At 47.7% G+C, this 18703-nt stretch overlaps 3 protein-coding genes across 3 annotated transcripts; 1 reads left to right on the top strand and 2 right to left on the bottom strand.

Moving 5' to 3' along the window:
• Positions 1-2300: 2300 nt before the first annotated feature.
• Positions 2301-3630, bottom strand: LOC128273177 (ADP-ribosylhydrolase ARH3-like). The gene is made up of 3 exons (XM_053011100.1): positions 3349-3630; positions 2604-3283; positions 2301-2537 (listed from the first exon to the last, which is right to left on the bottom strand). The coding sequence occupies exons 1-3, from the start codon at positions 3509-3511 to the stop codon at positions 2331-2333; spliced, it is 1050 nt and encodes a 349-aa protein (XP_052867060.1). The 5' UTR covers positions 3512-3630; the 3' UTR covers positions 2301-2330.
• A 5741-nt stretch (positions 3631-9371) lies between these two features.
• LOC128272606 (unconventional myosin-Ib) lies at positions 9372-15210 on the bottom strand. Its single transcript, XM_053010442.1, has 19 exons — positions 15106-15210; positions 14917-15032; positions 14536-14851; positions 13909-14466; positions 13779-13842; positions 13669-13682; positions 13486-13570; positions 13320-13414; positions 13107-13254; positions 12695-13032; positions 12380-12633; positions 11984-12313; positions 11546-11912; positions 11396-11482; positions 10944-11324; positions 10723-10875; positions 10374-10436; positions 9573-9700; positions 9372-9495 (listed from the first exon to the last, which is right to left on the bottom strand). Exons 1-19 carry the CDS (start codon positions 15208-15210, stop codon positions 9372-9374), a joined length of 3726 nt encoding a protein of 1241 aa, XP_052866402.1.
• An 830-nt stretch (positions 15211-16040) lies between these two features.
• On the top strand, positions 16041-16764 carry LOC128271532 (28S ribosomal protein S24, mitochondrial). The gene is made up of 3 exons (XM_053009106.1): positions 16041-16113; positions 16175-16349; positions 16424-16764. Exons 1-3 carry the CDS (start codon positions 16090-16092, stop codon positions 16711-16713), a joined length of 489 nt encoding a protein of 162 aa, XP_052865066.1. The 5' UTR covers positions 16041-16089; the 3' UTR covers positions 16714-16764.
• Positions 16765-18703: the final 1939 nt, after the last annotated feature.

Raw genomic sequence — 18703 nt, 5'->3', positions numbered from 1 at the left:
TTTCGCGGCAATCTCTGGGAAGAGGAATGGAACCATATCCAAAACCACACATACACACAGACACACGCACACCGAGCGCGCATTTTGCGCAGAGCCAACCCGCGTTAAAAGCGTAACAAAATCGGTCGACACGGCAAACGGCGCAAAAGTAAAGTAACACAATGGTAGGTGTAGTAACACAATCAAAGCATGCTTCGGTTTTAATGAATTTTTGCAACAAATATAAGCTACAACTTCAGCAGCAGCAGCAGAAGCTCTGATTCCTGTTCCCAAACGCCAATGCCGCCAATGTTAATAGAGAGTTCCCTTTTTTAACTTGTTGTTCGATGAAATGAAATGAAAAAACAAAACAAAAAAGAATAAGCATAATGTTAATCAAATCTTACAAAGAAAAGCGAGAAAAACGGGCAAACAAAAAAAAAACGATTACACAAGAATATAGAAGTTAAACGTAAATGATTGAACAAAACATTAATAACTCAAACACGCTTTACCTTTCATTTGATGAAGAAAAGTGAAAATAAAATAGCAACTTATTCTTTGCAAGAACGAATAGATCAAATCACTGTTGTACAATTCAATTCTGCTTCTTCCTGCCTGCCGAGCCGCCCTTTCACTGTACCTCTTATTCTTTACCACCCTTACACGACCACCATATCCCTCACACGGGCCGCGGGGGGAACAGTATCCGACCACGTGGCGGGGTGGCGCTCATCGGCTCCCGTTTCCCGTTTTCTCTGCCCCGAAATCCACATATGAAACCTTAGCATAACACGGAATTGAACCAAACCAAAACGCAGTTTGTTCTCGATGTTTATATGTGTCAATCTGAGATTTGTACGAAAACATATTTATATACTTATAGATACTAAAACGTGGAAGCGCAGCGGTAGCAAAAAAAGCCATGCTGGTAAAAAAAACAGAAACAATGAGAAACGAGCGCAAGTAAGTAACACTGCTGGCAACAAACACTTAGTGCCGCAATAGTGCAGCTACATCCGCGAACAGCCGTCGCAGCTATAAACAGTCAAGGTCGAGAAGTAACAAACCCTAAATTAAAACAAAAGTATGAAAATAAATTGAAAAAAGTTACAAAAAACCCACACAATAAAGTAATAATAATAATAATAATGATAACTTAAAACAATATGGTAACTAGAGCAAGGAAAGCTAAAATAACTAAAGATAGTGAATAATCTAACTGAACAGTAGAAGATCACGTGCATACAGTGGAGACATTTTTTAAATAATAAAGAAAAGCAAAAATTTAACACACAACATTTGCGGCGTGGCGTTCCCGTCTCCCGTGCATATTCCGCGCTCCTCAGGACGAAACGGACATTCGATTCAGTTTCCACTCAAGCAAGCAGCTGATGTGCTGGCGGAAATTTTGCGCTTTGTATCCGAGGCGTCCCTAATTTTTTATTCTGTTTTATTCTTGATGGGTTACTCATTCTCTACGTTCGATTACGTTGTTTCATTGTGTCTGGCGACGGCTGTTTTGAGTAACCGTCTCGGTTATACAGGTTCAAAAGTATGAAACCGGATTCTGTAAACAGATGTCACTAACTGTCAATTTGGTTGTCATCATTATGATTTTTTGGCAACACTGCCTTGAGTTCATATCGAAAACAAACATCATTTAGTTTGCAACTTACCGTTGAAGAGCGATCATGTCGGCTTTTGTGCCTAGCAAGAACGATTTGCGGATTTCATTGCTGTTCTGCTACCTGCTTAAGGAAACTGCCAGCGAAGCGCACGAAATGCTTGTCGAAGCTTACGGTGAACATGCTCTTGGAAAATCTCAGTGCTTCGAATGGTTTAAAAAATTTAAAGATGGTGATTTCAATTTAACAAACAAAGAGCGCGAGAGGACTCCAAGAAAGTTTGAAGACGCCGAACTACTGGAACTATTGGATGAAAACGATACGGCAGCGCAGCAAGAACTCGCGGAACGGCTAAATGTTTCCCAAGCCGCCATATCTCGGCGTTTGAAGGTCCTGGGAAAAAGCCAGAAGCGTCCAAAAAGTCGAGTTTCAACGACAACGAACGGCCGGCAAAAGCGAAAGCGAAAACAAAGCAACCGCTAAAACCATCTCCCCGACGAAGCGGTGTTGGTCGTGTACGTTATTATAGAGCGTTTGGTTGCGCTCGGAAAGCTATCTCGCTGAGAGTAAATGGAGAAGAATAAATCTAACTTTGACAATAATATTATCAACAGGTAGCAAGGTTTTCTTTTGCTTTGTGTGAGGTGGTGGAATCCAAAACAGATTGCGGCTTTTTTGCTTTCTAAAATGGTGGCGATGCTACATGGGCACGGGTCATATGCTTTATTGGGAGTAAACAGAGTTGTGGAGTTGCTCGGCAACCGAGACAACGGTTTCGGCAGCTTCGCAGTGCTGCACTAAAGATGCCGAGATCACCGAGTCGCCATAGTAGGCGCCACTGATCGAGCATGCCATGCTTCCGATCGTGTCACAGTCCCCGCCGAGTGAAATCGAGTATTCCAGTGTGTTCCGAAACGATTTGCGATCCGACTGCAATCCGAACGAGAGCATTCATTAACCTAAATCGCTAAAACACATAGCACACAAGCTACTTACGTCCGCTGCCAGATCCTTCGTGTGGCGCAGGAAACAGTAAACCGCTGTAGGGACCGAGTACAGGGCCGCCACACTGTGACCCAGCAAATTGAGCACGTTTTCGTCCGATTGTTCGACCTTATTCTCGAGTAGTTTCTCTACATTTTGCAGCTGGTTCTCGTACGCGTTGTGGTTCGCGTCCAGTTCGGGATCGTTCTCCTTTTCCACCTCAACCATCTGTGCCTTCAGTTCCGCAAGAAACGCCTTCCATGAGAATGGCTCGCTTGGATTTAGCAGTAGGCTCTGCCGTACGGCTAGCGCCTGCAGGATGGCACCGTTTATCCCGAGTACGTTCGTGTGCGTAACCGTGGCCGTGTCCCTCACCAGCCGAACCAGCTCATCGATGCCCTTGTTGGCGCAATACAGTGCAACCGGTGAAACTCGCATCGCGGCACCGTTACCGAACGATCCGGTTCCGCCAAACTGTTCGCTTGCCGGATCCGTTGGCTCGGCAAACTTCGACCCCCTCAGCTTGCGGAACACTTCCAACACCGCTGGCCCGTAGCCACGCTTGGGCTCTTTGAAGTAATCGACGACGAAGTTTTTGGCCAGCTGTTTCTGCGAGAATCCGTTCGGGTCGAGTAATGCTTTAGCGACCCCGATGGTCATCGTTGTATCGTCCGTGTACTTTTTGTAGGGAGCTAAAAATGTACCACCCGTGTTCTCAGAAGAATGCCCAGGGGAACGTGCTGTTCAAGCAACAGACCTTTAAACGGTGGCCCCTCCAATCTGTCGAGGTTCCTCTTCAGGACCAATTTAGTACCGCTGTCCATGAGCTGACCTTCGAACGGAGCACCGCAGCAGTCGCCAATCAGGACGCCCAGCAGGGTACCTCTGAATTTTGGCAGCATCAACGTTTTATCCAACATTGTTCAATACTGTGGAAACTGGTGAAACTTGTTAACGCTTCTGGACGAACAAACACGAACACGAATAATTTCGCGCGGATAAACTGCGACTTTGCACGAAGTAAACAATCAGATGATCACAGCCCGGTAAAAAACGTACACCTCAGGGAAGAAAACCGGTTGCCAATCGTAAGAAGGGGGAATCATTATCTGATAAGCGGCGAGACAGTGAAGGAAATAACATTATCTTGATAACAGTGAGATATCATTTTATCGCACTTAAGAATCTGCCAAAAAGCACACGCAAAAGAAAGGGGCCCCTGTGGTAGAGTAATAAATTTTACACCGGGTACTATGTTTTGAAAACAAACACCGGCACGAATTTTGTTTGACAGCTGATTTGACCGGCGTTTTCTATGGCAACACTGCCTTGTTTTGACAGCAGGCAAATGATTTCGTATCGAAAACAAACAACATTTAGTTTACAACTTAACGTTGAAGAGATCATGTCGACTTTTGTGCCTAGCAAGAACGATTTGCGGATTTCATTGCTGTTCTGCTACCTGCTTAAGGAAACTGCCAGCGAAGCGCACGAAATGCTTGTCGAAGCGTACGGTGATCATGCTCTTAAAAGATCGCGATGCTTTGCGTGGTTCAAAAAATTTAAAGATGGTGATTTTAACGTAACAAACAAAGAGCGCGGGAGGACTCCAAGAAAGTTTGAGGACGCCGAACTAGAGGAACTATTGGATGAAAACGATACGGCAGCGCAGCAAGAACTCGCGGAACGGTTAAATGTGTCCCGATCCGCCATATCTCGGCGTTTGAAGGTCCTGGGAAAGAGCCAGGAGCGTCGAAAGCGTCAGGCGTCACCGACAACGAACGGCAGGCAAAAGCGGAAGCGGAAGCAAAGCAACTCCTAAAACTACCGGACGGAACTATATTGGTTTGGTTCCACGTGAATAATCTGCGACTTTGCACGAAGTAAACAATCCGATGACCGCAGTGCTTTGAAAACGCACACCTCAAAGAACGAAACCGGAAACGAATCGTAACAATGGGAAATCGTTGGGCGGACTACTGGTAAATGAATGCGTTTTTAAAGCACATTTACAATTTGCGGACATAGCATAAATAATAAAAAATAAAAATAAATATACGAAACGGTACTTTACGTATCGCAAACGATCGAATATTGAGGTTAGCTATCGGGTTGTAGCGCAGGCTTACTGCGTTTTATGGACGTTGAAGGTTTGTCTGAAGTCAAAAATACGTGTGCAACTATGCAACGGATGTTTCTGTGCGACTTAGTAGTCATGGCCTGCAGCTGAGGCAAGGCCTTTGCTGATTTCTGTAACCGGTGGGACCACATTGCTGAGACTGAGGCTAGCACAAATCAACAGACGGTGGTTTCGGTAAGATGCTAAATGAGTTTTGTATTTCGTTCTGCTTTGTAGCGCTCTCTGTGTGTGTTACAATGTTGGCTTTGCTCGCGCATTGTCCTCGGCAGGAACTCTCTGACGGGATATTCACGCACCCCGACGGCGTACAACACTCTAGGCTCGCGCGTCCGTTTCGCGTTAGGTATTGCGTAGATTTTGTTACTCGCTTTGTTAGTGATGAGATATGTTTGTATAATTAAAAATATTGCTCTAACGACGGTAAGTAATCGGATAATGATTGGTAACCCCACAGGCGATAAGACGGTGATGAGAATTTAGTACAGTGTTGAGTGTAAATCACGTCCGGTTGCTAAAACACTCCAGCTGCAGCTTAAAACGAGTACATGGATCAGACCGGAGGCTTCCTCAAACATGCAGAAAAGGGTTGTTGTTGTGGTTTGTTGTCTGTTTGTGTTTAAAGTTTGAACCAAGGGTGATGGTGTTCCGATCTGCTCGCTTTTGCGCTCTCTCTGTACGTGGGTTCCACCAAACCGAAGACGACCGTCCGCCACTCTCCCCGCGTCAAAAACATTGCTTTCCGTTTCGGTGCGCCCCCCCCCGCCGAACGCGGAGGGCGCCCAGAGTTCGATTTTTAGAAAACTATAGTTGTTTCTTCTCTCTCTTTAACTAATTAATATCTCTATCATGATGTTAGTCAGTGTGACTCCGTTTGCTACTCGGCGGCGGTACGCTCGCGCGATCCTCTAACATCGAGACCAGGATAGGTGTGTGGCCACCTCACCCCCGGGGGAGAACAATTCTTCAAAGGTCTAACGAACACATGTTGTTTAGCCCGCTTAGCGGTGCGGATACGAAGAGACCGGAAGGAACATACTCTAAACAGGCAGCGCCGTACGCTTCCACCCATGTTCCGCCAATCTGCCATTACCATTTACGCTAGAGTTAGTGAGTGAGTTAGTTAGTTAGTTAGTTAATTATTTACTTCGCTCTATGCTTGTTTCCTCGTGTTTACCCCGGACTCGTTTGTGTTTATATATGTGTTCGATTACTAAGGTTTGTCTTTGAAGAATTTGGTTTTATCATAAAATCTCTAATGTTAACTCTATCTCCCGTATAATTCCTTTTTGTTTTCTCTCTTTTGTTCACTTGTGGTGTGTATTATATATTTCCCTCTCTCTTTCTGTTTCACTGCCTGCTAGGTTTTGCCATCGCCAGCGTCTACCTGTCTACCATTGACAACCAGCTACAGTTAAGTTAAGAAATAGCCCAAAAGAATATGGCTACACGTTGTTCGAAGTTAAGGTTCGAAAAATCCTTTAACGCTCTGTCTATTGTTTACAGTTGATCCGACATTGTCTCAAATGTGCAGTACCGAAATGTGGAGCGAAGTTGTTCACAGGAAACGAACAAAATTTGAATCGAAGTGTGCATTACGCACACACGCAATGTCTGCTTTGTTCAGGAAGGAGGGCCATTGCTAAACTTAGTAGGCACATGGATATTCAAAACAAAAACCCAACTGGGGAACATTTCTGTTCTAGAAGATTGTTAAACAAAATAAAGGAAATATTTGTTAACTGAATAATTTTGAAACACTCCACTATTTCCAAAAAACAATACATACCACCGTCGGGTCCGCAATTGTCGGTTGAACCAACGGAAACTGAGTACGGCTTTTGTTTCCCACTTTTGTTGAACTGTTTACTTTCCTTTATATATATATCTACTATAGTGTTTTGTTTTGCTATAATATCATTTCTGTTTACGTTTCTTTGTATTATATAGTATAATTCATAAGTAGTTCTATTTATATGTATATTCATATATAAGTATTAGTAAGCGTCATTGATTTGTTTCATTTAAATTGTCCCTCTTCCGTTCGGGCCGGCCGGCTTTCGACAACTTCCACCAACGTTCGTGGCACACAACTCATGTGGCCGACAATCGACCACCGAGATAATATGGGAACGCCGTAAGTTTTTTTGGGGGGGAAAGAGCTATAGGAAGAGAGTACTGTTCCGTAATTGTTCATCGTCATAATCGTAGTAAGGTTTATGGTGAATTTGGCTACTGGTTTGGTTTGGCTCAATTACTGGCTGGCACTAACTTGTGGTTACCTTTTACACGCACTTTCTCCAGGGCGCTTCTCCTGGAACTGCTTTGAGTATTCTCGAGGGATAATTGTTGTTTCCTCCGCCCGGACCGTCCTAATTTAGCTATGGTACTTTCTCCGGGATCCAATCCACTTTGCCCATTCGTTACTTGTACGCGGCGCGGCGCAAGATATTAGGGGTGCTTGTTTGGTATTCATAATAAATCGTAATACTCTTTAGATTGCTATTTATACTGAATGATGCATACAGCGATGGAACGTCGCGTTTTGTGCGCTAGAATCGCACGATCCTCGCTCTGCTGGAACTGCTCAAATTGTAACATGTTACCTACATTAGCTACTCTGCCGGCCACCCAGATCCCAGCCCGGCTGGACCCGGTTCCTGCGTTTGGCACACTGCTTCTCCGGCTTCTCTACAACAACCACCGAAATCTAAAGGGCTGCGCTAAGGTAAGTGGAGCTCTACGGATGCTTTTTAAAAATTTCTTCTATCCCATCGTCCGGTGAGACCCGCGCTTATAGCCTATTGTTACCTTATTTGTGTTGTTCTGCTGCTACACACCTGTTGCTGTCTGTGTTTACCACCGGTTGGTTGGGTTCGCGTAAAAAAGGGGACCCACTTTGGGGTCACTAAGTATTATTCGCTACTTCATAGACAGATTTGCGACGCTTATGAAAGGTTATGAACGGAATATGTTAGGTGTTTAATTGGGAGGACAAAACCGAAAGTGAGAGCGATTCTAGGGATATTTACTATCTCTCTATTAGATTTTATAAAATGTTTCCCCCGCTTCGGTGCGCACGGCGCGCGAGTGGCGAAATTCGAACCCCCGGGATTCTTCTTCGATTCTCCGTCGAATCGAAGTAATCTCCGAAGCGTGATTGTTTCTTTAGGTATTGACACGGTACTTTGGAACGCAACCATCGGTTTTTCGGTTTATCATTTCGCACAACCAATAGAGGAGGACACTGGTTTTTGGGGAGGCCACCGATCACTCGGGCAGGCTGCTCCGTTAGGTAAAGGTACCATTACACATGCTAAAGTTAGGAAGTAATTTGTTCTTATGTTTTGGCGCGGTCGACTACGACCCTTTCGTTCGGTCGAATTTCCCGATCCCGAGTGCCAAATTGCTACGCCGCCTTTGATGATTGATTCAATCCAACTATTGTTCTGTTCTGTTCTCTCACACTAAACATTCGCAGTCGAATAAAGTAACAAGTATGTTTTGCTTACTATAAAACAATACCCAATCGCCTAAGCGGACGACGATGGTAAGACAATTTTTCGACAGCAGAAGGGGTACGTATTTTTGTGGCCGACCACTTGCGACCGGGCTTGCGGCTGCTCCCTCGGTGGAATCGATTCAACCGGGCCGGGCTACAAATTTGCTACAATGTGGCGTTCGTCCGAATAGTGTTACTTACGAGTTTAATATGCGAGGCCGAGAAGAATTGTTAACTTGCATTGTCTATATAACATGTCACATAGAACTAAATTTCTAAGCTAGAAACTGTAATGTTTTCCTTCGTGATAAAATCAATCAATTCTCGATCCATCCGTAGGAGATCCGACATCCAGCTGACTCTCGCGCGATTGCAGATCATCATGATCGGGCGACTAACTTTGAATCGATTATCGGAGGGCAGGCACGCATCGCGTATCTAAAATGTCTCTAAAACCGCGGCCACGGCCGTCCGGGAATCCGAAATGGGTTAGAGAGTTTGGCTACCACGGAGTTTGGCTAGCGAGTCGCTGCACTTGCACTCACAATTTGAACTATTGCCTATCGCTCCGAGGGCTTATAATAGAGTATCGAGTTGAGTCGATCGATAGGGGCGTCAATTGAGCGAGCTTGAAGTGTGCTAAATTCGTTACTCGAGATATCCGGCCACCGTTCCTCGTTTGAGCTAGAAAAGATTATCTAAAAAACAGCAAATTTTGAGCCCATTGCCAAACAACAAACATTTCTATCGAGTATACCATCAAGGACAAGGGCACAGAAATTAGGGCGTCAGGATCGGACTGGGTCGGAAAGAACTGTAACCCGCACAGGAACGCAGGTTGTGGCTACGCAGGGGGTGCAACGATACTAGAGAGTAGGTAGGTTCCGAAAACGCTAAGGTGCTACTACTGTTCGTGTTCAGGGCGGCCACCTAATGTTGCTAATTGATTAATTCCGTTAAGATGAGGCATGGCTCGTGCCCGATCGCGTTAGTCGGGCGGCGCTTACGCAAACTCGAGCCCCTTCACACCGAACTCCATACCGTCGTCGTCGGTGTAACTGTCGATCACCAGCAGCGAACGTCGCCGGGCACGACGACAGTCCACGAGCGTCGTGTGAGCCGGCTGCTGGGAAGCGTTTTGTTACACGATCACCTCCATCCGATTGCCCTTGCGCGAGACGCGCGTCTGATTGTACGGATTGTCCACCAGGCCGCCACACTTGAAGGTAAAGATGACGGTTTGGCCACCAAAGTTCGCTTCGAAGCTGCCAGGAGGAAATAGAAAGTACGGGTACGGTCACAACGGCGCAACGAAACGCACTCAACAACACACACGGCTTACTCTGTGCTGAGCGTTACTTCGGGCGATTTGGCAGTAGCATTCTGGATGACCAGAAACAGCTTGGTGACGATTTCGATCGAGTGGGCCGTTTGCAGCACAAAGTCGCCCTTCTTTTTACCGATTTCCGACTGTCGAAAGAGAAAAGCACAACAAATGGGTCAGCATTTTTGCGAAAATCTCATAACTTTAAGCTAAGGTACATAGTTCCTCCTGACCGCGGAAATGTAGCGGGCAAATCTTTAAGTTCGAAGCAACAGCTTTCAATTGTTCGCTACAAGAAATCCATTATTTTTGTGTGAAACAGTGACGCGCCTTGTGTTGTCTGGTCAATCGCTAACTTCAAACGGTCCAGTCATCCTTTAGGTATCTCCTTAGTAACCATCCATTTAAGAAATTCGATTTCATTCCGTTCGGCCAAAGCCAAAAATAAAAGACTGTCAAAAAACTTTTTTAGTATGAATGTCACTTCGACGGTGAGCATAAACATGAAATAATTTGATCGATACTTTTCCAAACATCGATCACAACGGCCAAGAAAATAATGGATTTCTGTTTCCCCATCCTAATAGTAATGGAACAAACACACCACTTGCGATGAATCGTTCGGTTCATAAAAAGCAGTAAGCAGTTCTCTAGGAGACTAGTCTAACATTGAGCAATCCAGAACGGTCCAGAAGCTAACAAAACTGCTGCTAGGTGTAACACTAAATAACCCATTTTTGATGCGCCATTCTTCGCCTATCGACACGAGATTTCACGATTAATGCAGGGCCGTGGGGGCCGGCAGTGCCCGGTGCTTACCTGGAACAAACATCCGGTGGGTGATTCCGAGCGATCGGACATATTGGACGAGCAATAGTTATCCTACGGGGAGCCAACAGTGCGGTGGGGGGAAACAGACAGAAATGCGGCGGGAATGTGGCGGCGTGTGGCGGATGATGAGAGGGTGTCGCAACGGGATGTAACCGGGAAACACAGTACCATCACAACACATTTGGGGGAGGGTGATGGGGATTCGGGAATTCATTCGTGCGAGCGTGTTTCAATAAAAAAAACCAAACCGAAAAAAACGAAACGAAAGAAAACATGTAGTTCACAACTTTCTCACCAACACGCACCACACGGGCATCGTTCGCTGCCCGTTACTTACCGCACGGATGTGTATGACGGCAATGTCGTCAAAGTACGGACTGAGCGACATCCGGTAGATTTCCGACGCCGGAATGCGGTACTTGATTTGCATCGTCTTCTGATCCAGCAGCAGCATCGAGTTGGTGGAGATCACCAACAGAATGGGGATGAACTGGGGGAGAAAAAAGGGTGGACCGTGTTATGACCGAAACACCGAAATCGAAAGGCCCCTTGCCATACCTTGCCACTGGAGCGCGCGATCTTGTTGATGATATCGGCAAACACCACGTACTGATCGTTGTGCTCGCAGCTCACCCGCTTCCACTGGATGTTCTGCCGCAACCGAATGTAGTCACCGTGGAACGGATGGGCGACACTGCGCGGGTACGAGATTTTGCGATCCTTGAAAATGATGCTGGCCGTCACTTTCTCCCGCATCCGATTGCGCGCCGGCTGGTCGAACGATTTCCGGTACTTGTAGCACCGCCAGCGGTGAAAGATGGTACGCAGCAGCTGCGACGTTTCGGTCAGAAACGTTGGTGCCGACGGCCAATCGAGACAGATGGGGCTCATGTTGTCGTGCGGTAAGCGTAGCAGCAGGGTTAAAAGAAATTCGCGCGTCTGGAACGAGGGAAGAAAGTGTGTTACCATGACGACCGACAGGCAGAATTGCAGAGCCCGGGGGTTCTTACCTTGAGGAGGACGAAAAATCTACCAATCACCTGTACGGCCCACTGGGCCTGCTTTCGAAACTCGACTATCCGTATCTTTTCGCGTTCCTGTAATGGGAGGGCACAATTAACTCTGCACAATTAAGTGATGTGATTGCACAACGAACTTACTCTCCAAACACGCCAGTAGCCGGCGATGATCAGCTGACTGTGGCGCAGGGCAAGGTACTGTTTCCGTTTGGTGTAGCAGCGGTACGTTTTCTGGATCAGCAGCGCCAGCTCGTTGAGGCGCACCTTCCGGAACTCGTCCAGCTCGTACACCGTTCGGGGGCTGCGAATGAATACCTTTTTGCGACCGATCGTAAACTCGGCCCCGGGCAGCGGTACACTGCGTATGATCAGCGCCACACCGTCCACCGTCGTGCCGGTAAAGTGGGGCCAGGTGTACTGGCACAGTAGCTTGTAACGTTGCACGAACCGTGCGTGTACCATGTTGAAGCAGTGGCCATTGCGCCACAGGTTGATCAGAGGCATCAAACTGTAGGGAAAAGTGGCGCCCGTCGGGATTATAAATGTGGCGATGCCATTGCCAAAAACGCGACCACTTACCAAAGGTAGCGAACCTGATGCTGCACCAAGCCGAGCTCAAACATTTTCGGTTGCTTCAGCTCGTTCGGTTTGATGCAGAAAATGTAATGGTTCGAGCGCTGCTCGAGCAGCTTGAGCAACGTTTGCAACGAGGTCCGCAGGTTGGTGCTTAAGCTCGATGGTGGTTTACGGTTGGCGTGGCGCTTCGGGTTACCCTCGGGGAACAAACAGGACGCGATCAGGAGATCGCTCTGAAACAGGCAGCTGCTGATGTGCTTCGGCAGCAGGTCCATGTTTTTCTCGGTGAACCCGTTCGTCGTGTACACGACCGGCCCTTCGAAGTGACGCACTCTGTAAAAGGCATTAGCACCGCATTAGCTACGCCGTCGTACAGCCGGCAACCGAACGGGCACTTACTGGAAGCAATTGGAAGGCAACGTCGCGTCACGGGCCAAAAAGTGTGTGTGACCCGCACAGCACTGGTGCAGCCTGGTCAGCAGCAGCCCATCGTTGATGACCTGCGGCTCGTCGAGCAGATGCAGTATGCCGAAGCACGGCTTATCGATCAACTCGCAGATCGGCCCATTGTCAAAGTAGTCGATCCGTATCCAATCCAGTCCCTCGTTGACGTACAAATCTTGCTGATGTTTCAGCACGTTTTTGATAAAATGCTGCAAATAGGAACCGTCAGCAGAACCGGGCCAAAGTGGGGCTTTACCGCCGGAGAGTTACCTGTTGCAACCGCTCGTTGCAGTAGTTGATGGCCAGCTGTTCGAATGAGTTCTTTTCCAACGCCTCGAAACCGTAGAAATCTAGCAAACCAATCGTTTTCCCTCGACTGCCGCCGGTGCTGGACTTGAGCTTCAGTGCGTCGTTCACGCGCGTCACGATCCACGCAAACAGACGGCCGTAGAGCGTCCGGCAGAGGGTGAACTTGATGCGCGAAGCGTAGCACGCATCGATTTCCGTCCCGTCCGGCTCCAGCTGGTCCCAGTTGTCGCCGAGTCGCGTGAGGCAGTTGAACAGCAGCTGATTGTCCAGCTGCAACAGCTGAGCGATCTCGTCGAGCTCTGGTGGGGGGTTACGAAACTCAATTACCGAAACTGGGAGGGTCGTAAGAGTGATGGCCACTGTACAAACGTACCGTACTCGTTGGAAATCTCGCATCCTTCACTGCCGTCGATGTTGGTGGTCGGAATGAAGGTGAGATTGCCAAGCTTCAGCACCACGGCCAGGATGGTGAAAATGGAGAGTATTTCATCCTGCGCAAAGCCCAACACTTCCAGTGATCGCTAGTGGGGGATAACAAAGCGGTTCAAGCGATCACCAGATCGAGGCGTCAGCAGCAAGCGCTTACCTTTGAGTAACAGAAATTCGTACGATCGTCTTCGTTGGCGAAGCTGTTCTTTAGCAGTTCGTACTTGTCAATGTTCCGCTGCAGCTTAAGTGATTCTGTGGCAAAAAGGAATACAGATTCGTTATTTAACACGCGTATTGCGATGCCACATGAAGCCTGTTCTTACTGAGCAACTGTATGTCGGCACCGGACAGTAGTTGGTAGAAAATGTGAAAATTCCGTTCCCCAGAGGGTCGCGTTGTTACACGGGACTGAAAGTGGAAGTCGAAAATTAGCGTTTTAGTCAAACAATGGTATATCTATAGTTCCGCAAACACTGCACATCTTCGAGTTGCCGCCTTATATCTACCTTTTCCAACATGTCTGATTGAAAAATGAAGGCATAGAGAAGCAAATAATGGGGCGGGACAACGATAAAGTTAAGTTTAATCAAACCGTGAACGGATCTTTAATACTCACACAACGTCAGATGACCACCGACAGGATCGCCCTTGTAATCGAATTCGATGTCGAAAAATTTCCCCTACAAAGAAACGTGGCGACATTAGTCAGAGTGTCGACGGTGCCGACGGCTTGCCGGGCCACTTACAAAGCGGCTCGAGTTGGCGTTCTTCCCCGTCACGGCGTTTCCCATCGCTTCGAGGAAACTTTCGGCGTGCGCCACACGCTCACGCATCTTCTGGAGTTCCAAATCACGGATGTAGACCTCCTTCGAGATGGATTTCAGTAGCTGCCGCCGGGAGCAGGTCGACGGCGACGTGGTCCCGTGCTCGTACGTCAGTGCGATCGACGAGGATGACTTGTGGATCGAGCGGGTGCTACTGTTCTGGTGGCAACAGCGCATGAGACTGCGCTTCTGGAGCGACGGCGAAGGGGCGCACATGCGGTTCAGGTCCGCGTGGCTGCTGGTGCAGTTGTGCTTCGGGCATGCCGCCGCGGTGGCCGCCGCCGATTTGAGCGTTGACTTTGTCGGAAACTCGCTCCCCTCGGTCGAGCGGCTGATGGACTGGTTCGAGTGCTTCAGGCACTTGGGCGTACTGGCGACGGACATGAATCCGTAGTTGGCCATGGCCGGCAAATTTTCCGAGCTCTTGTGATGCGAGATCAGATCGAACTCGACCGTTTTTTCGTGCGAACATTTCGGGTGCTGCGGGTGAAACGTGAAACGGATCAGTGGCGGGGTGGTGGGAAAGGGTGCGATAAAAGTGCCACGTACCCTCGATGAGTTGTACTTCATAATACTGTCAAGCCGCCCACCGGCCATCGTACCGGATGGGGCCGCACTTTCAAACGACGATCCAATGCGATTGATTGTGGAGTGTTTCGGTGTCGATTGTCTCGAACTTGGATTGGAACTGCGGAGCGAAAAGATCGGTGCCCGGCTGCGCCGCATCTCCGAGAGCTGCGTCAGGAAGTGGACTATCATGTGCGACGATTCCGTTTTGCCCGAACCACACTCGCCCGCCATTATGATGCACTGGTCTTCGTTGTAGTTCAGCAGGAACTGGTGCGCGGAGTTGGCCAGCGCGAATCTGAAACGAGCGGAAAGGTAACGCGGGGGACCGTTGCCACACCTAAGCCTGCGTCTGCGACTTACATGTGCGGTGGCAACTGAAAGAGGCTTTTGGTCGCATACTTTCGAACCTGTTCCGGACTGTAGATCTGCAGCGTTTTGTAGGGATTCAGTGCCACCAGGAACGTTCCGATGTAGGTCTAAAAGAGGGCCAAAGAAACAGAACGGAGGTACTGGAGAAGCTCGACTTTTGGTCCGCGCCCTTGCGCTTACATATATCAAATCACGTTTGTAGCGCTGGTGCAGATTGCTGATGAAGCTCTCCTCGGACAGGTTCTCCAGCAGCACGGAGTCCCAGCTGCCGATTTCCTGCTCCATGTTCGGCATTTTCATCGAGTCTGTCTTTACGTGTCCCTTCCGCATGAGCAATTCCTTCCAGTGCACAGTAGCAGCAGCAGCAGTAGTAGTAGTTGGTTGGTGGTGCGCCGGAACCGACCATCTGACAAAGCAGTCGGTGCTGAAGGTCGCGCCTTCACGTTACGAACCTCAGCACGCTGATTACATGATGCATGCTAATTTATTCGCCTCCCTTCGAAATCCCTTCGCATTCCGAACGGCCGCGAGGGTTGGCATTTTTGGCACCATACGATCGGTAAACTGTTTCAAAACGAACTGGTGGCTCCGATCCGGCCCCCTTCTTCCGCAGTGTGGCGGGCGGGGCGGTGTGGCAACGTTTTGTTGTTCTCAAGGGCCCAGTCGGATTATCCGCGCACCTCACTGCGAGAGCACGCGTTGCGGACCAGCACACGATGGCGGATGGAGGCAGCAACAAAAACTACACTCATTTGTGTAAGTTAGTAAGTCACTAAGTTTGGCAACTTTGGCGAAGGAAAGCAGAAAACTGGAAAACTAAGCCTAAAATTTTTTTTCCTCCATTGCATCCCAAATTTTCCTCATCTCTTTCCACGACTGGGAGATTTCTGATAGCAGCTTTTTGACAGTTCGTGTTTACGTCTTCCCATCAGCTAGCGCGTTGCGATGTTACCAACTAACCCGAGGACAATTGCTTGATGTCCCTCGCAAAAGGGTTTGGATTTTGGTGGTAATTTTCTTCATTTAGCACTAAATCACGCGTTGTGTGATAGGCAATTTGTTTAAAGTAATGGATTTTAACTATTTCGAGCATCGCATCAACCTTGGTACCGGCAAATGTCATAACAAACCCGCGGGAGCAGCCACAAAGTTCACGTTCACGCAATGCTCCTTCCCGCAGTAAATTTGGTAAATATTTGCCCCGTCCCGAAATGGCTTACACCGGTTAACGTGTTGGAAAATCTGCTAGATGATGTGCCGGTTTGCCGTCGCGAGACGTTGTATCCACACAACGGGCCTGGCGGCGAAATCTCAATCCGGTCGGTACAAAATCACCCCGAGAGGCGACCGCCCGCTGACGTACGAAATGGCCAACCCGCCGTACCAGATTGCGCATCGCAAGGCGTGGAACTCGTGGAATACGTGTAAGTTAACCCGAGGGTGTGCACTTGCTTTGGACCGCGTTAGCTCACCGCCAAACACTCCGTCTCATCCGTAGCGAACCTGGAAGGGGAACTGCGACCATCGCAGACGATGCTGGAAGACGATTTCGTGCGCCGCTTCATGACCGGCACCTGGCACGGATTGGTACTGTCGGAGGTAATTATCAAGCGCCAGCACAACCACATCCGGATAGCGGCAATCATCAGTCGATCGGTGCCGGCCCGGAAAATGTACTTCCTTATCGGGTACTGCGAGGAGCTGCTGTCCTACTGGTTACAGTGTCCGGTCACGCTCGAGCTTCAGACTACTGACGGTAGGAAGGACGTTATCTTTAAATACATTTAAAACGGCAGCCGTGGCGTGGCAGTAGAATAAAAGTAATACCGAAATGGGTAATCATTGTTAAATTACTTTATTTTTTCTTCATTCTTCTGTATGACTCCTTCGCATGAGAGTGTATGGTTCGTTTGGGTCGTTTCATTTCACCGGAGGTCATTCAAATCGTCGACTTATTGTATGATGCTTGTGGTTGCCATTGGTTGCTGATTCGAAATGAACTAATGTGTGTTTTTGAATGTGTTTAAAACTAAGCAAGCAATGAAACGATCGGTCCTCGCCAGTAATAGAATCAATTTTGAAAAAATTGTGCCAAAAGGAAAAACTAAAACGATGGTATCTTACAGTGATCTTGGTTGCAAAGTTTCGATGCCCAATTTTGCTGGTAAAGTATGATTGTCAGAGAATTGACACACTACCTTTCTGAGGCAAATTATAATTACTAGGTCCAGTATGTTGGCAAATGGTTGACACCACGAAACCAGCGGATGACCAAACGCCGATATAGTAATGGGATGAGACCGGTGAGGTGAGTAGTTTTGCTTACGTTTCTTCTAAATGCAACTGATCGCGCCATTGTACATGCCTGATGATGCTTTGCTTGTTTCACTTTTGCTCTAACCGTGTCCGTCCGGTGTGCGTTTATGTTTCATTTGATCAGCGTTTATGAGTGAATGAGGCTTCCGGGCTGCACTCTTGGCACATTCACGTGCGCCAACACGTTCCTCCGAGAGTTGTGATGATTTTGCTGCTGCTCGTATTAGTTAGTTAGGTTATGGTTTGCTCTGTTTGCGGTAGGAAAATACATTGCGCCCTCCTCCGAAGGGACATCATCATGGGGGACCATGGTCGTACAAAATATTCTATGCCAAACTATGCACGCTCCGGGCACGCGATTTAGGCGTTTGTTTCGGTTTTCCCCGTTTCCTGCTAAAATCTCATTTTGGGCGATCTCTTTTACTACTGAGGAGAGTACGGTACTAAAGCGTCATGTTGCGCACCGGATGCTTTTCGCCGGGTTGTTATTTTTACACTCATACCGGAAGGATTTAAAGGTCACAATTTGATATACAGCACGGCGCTCGGCAGCAGTAGCAAAGCCGGAGATAAATACAGCGATGGATCCCAGGTGAGCTAGTATGAATAGTGCGCCAGGGGATGCAAACTATCAGCGAATTGGCAGAATGGAAAACTTTGTCTGTTCTCTGTTGTTCCAAATAAACACCCCTGTGCTAGTCGCTCAGTCGCTTAAAGCCTCGCAGAACATGGCATTTTTCTTTGCATTTAAGAAGCATCTCACGAAACGATCTCAATCTCCGTGTGCTGCTCCGTCGTGTGCAATCATAATTGTTCCGCGTAGATCCGCGTTCGATCGATCGTAGAATATTGTAGGTTTTATCGCTCAGTTTCATTGTTTTCCATCTCGAATCGCCGCGTCGCGTGAAGGGGATTGTTCAAGTCGTTGTTTAAGCGCTAGTATTTTGCGACTTCTTGTGTCCAGCCTTTTTCGTAACCTTTGTACTTTTACTTCTTCTTGCTGGTGGTTGGGTTTTATAACACGTTCAACCGACGTTACACAAGGTAATTGATGTTTACACGTTTTAAATGCTGCATTTAAACTTTTACGTTTGTCCGTTTAGTTTCTCTCTCTCGCTCGTTTCGCTTTGGAACCGTCAGTCCTCTACGCATTGGCCCTGTGCGTTACGATGTTTGAATTAGAGCCCTTCTTATCTATACCGAGAGGTGCGCGCACCGATGTTTGAGGTGTGGCCATTAGCGCACAGATTTCCAGCCTGTTTAGACACATTATTCATTCGGTTTGGTTTTATTACATCTATAATCCTTTCTTAAAATGCTAGAGATATACTTTTCTACAATTTCTTCATCGACACCCTTACTTTCTCTCGCTCGTTCGCTCGTTCTCCTTTCTGTTCTCCTTTTTGTATCTTATTTTGCTAGTTGTTCTTTAACTTATTACACTCTCTGTCAGCTGTCACAT

This window comes from Anopheles cruzii, chromosome 3 (assembly GCF_943734635.1).
Source record: "Anopheles cruzii chromosome 3, idAnoCruzAS_RS32_06, whole genome shotgun sequence".
Classification (NCBI taxonomy): Eukaryota; Metazoa; Arthropoda; class Insecta; order Diptera; family Culicidae; genus Anopheles; species Anopheles cruzii.
This window is presented reverse-complemented; position numbering and strand designations above follow the sequence as displayed.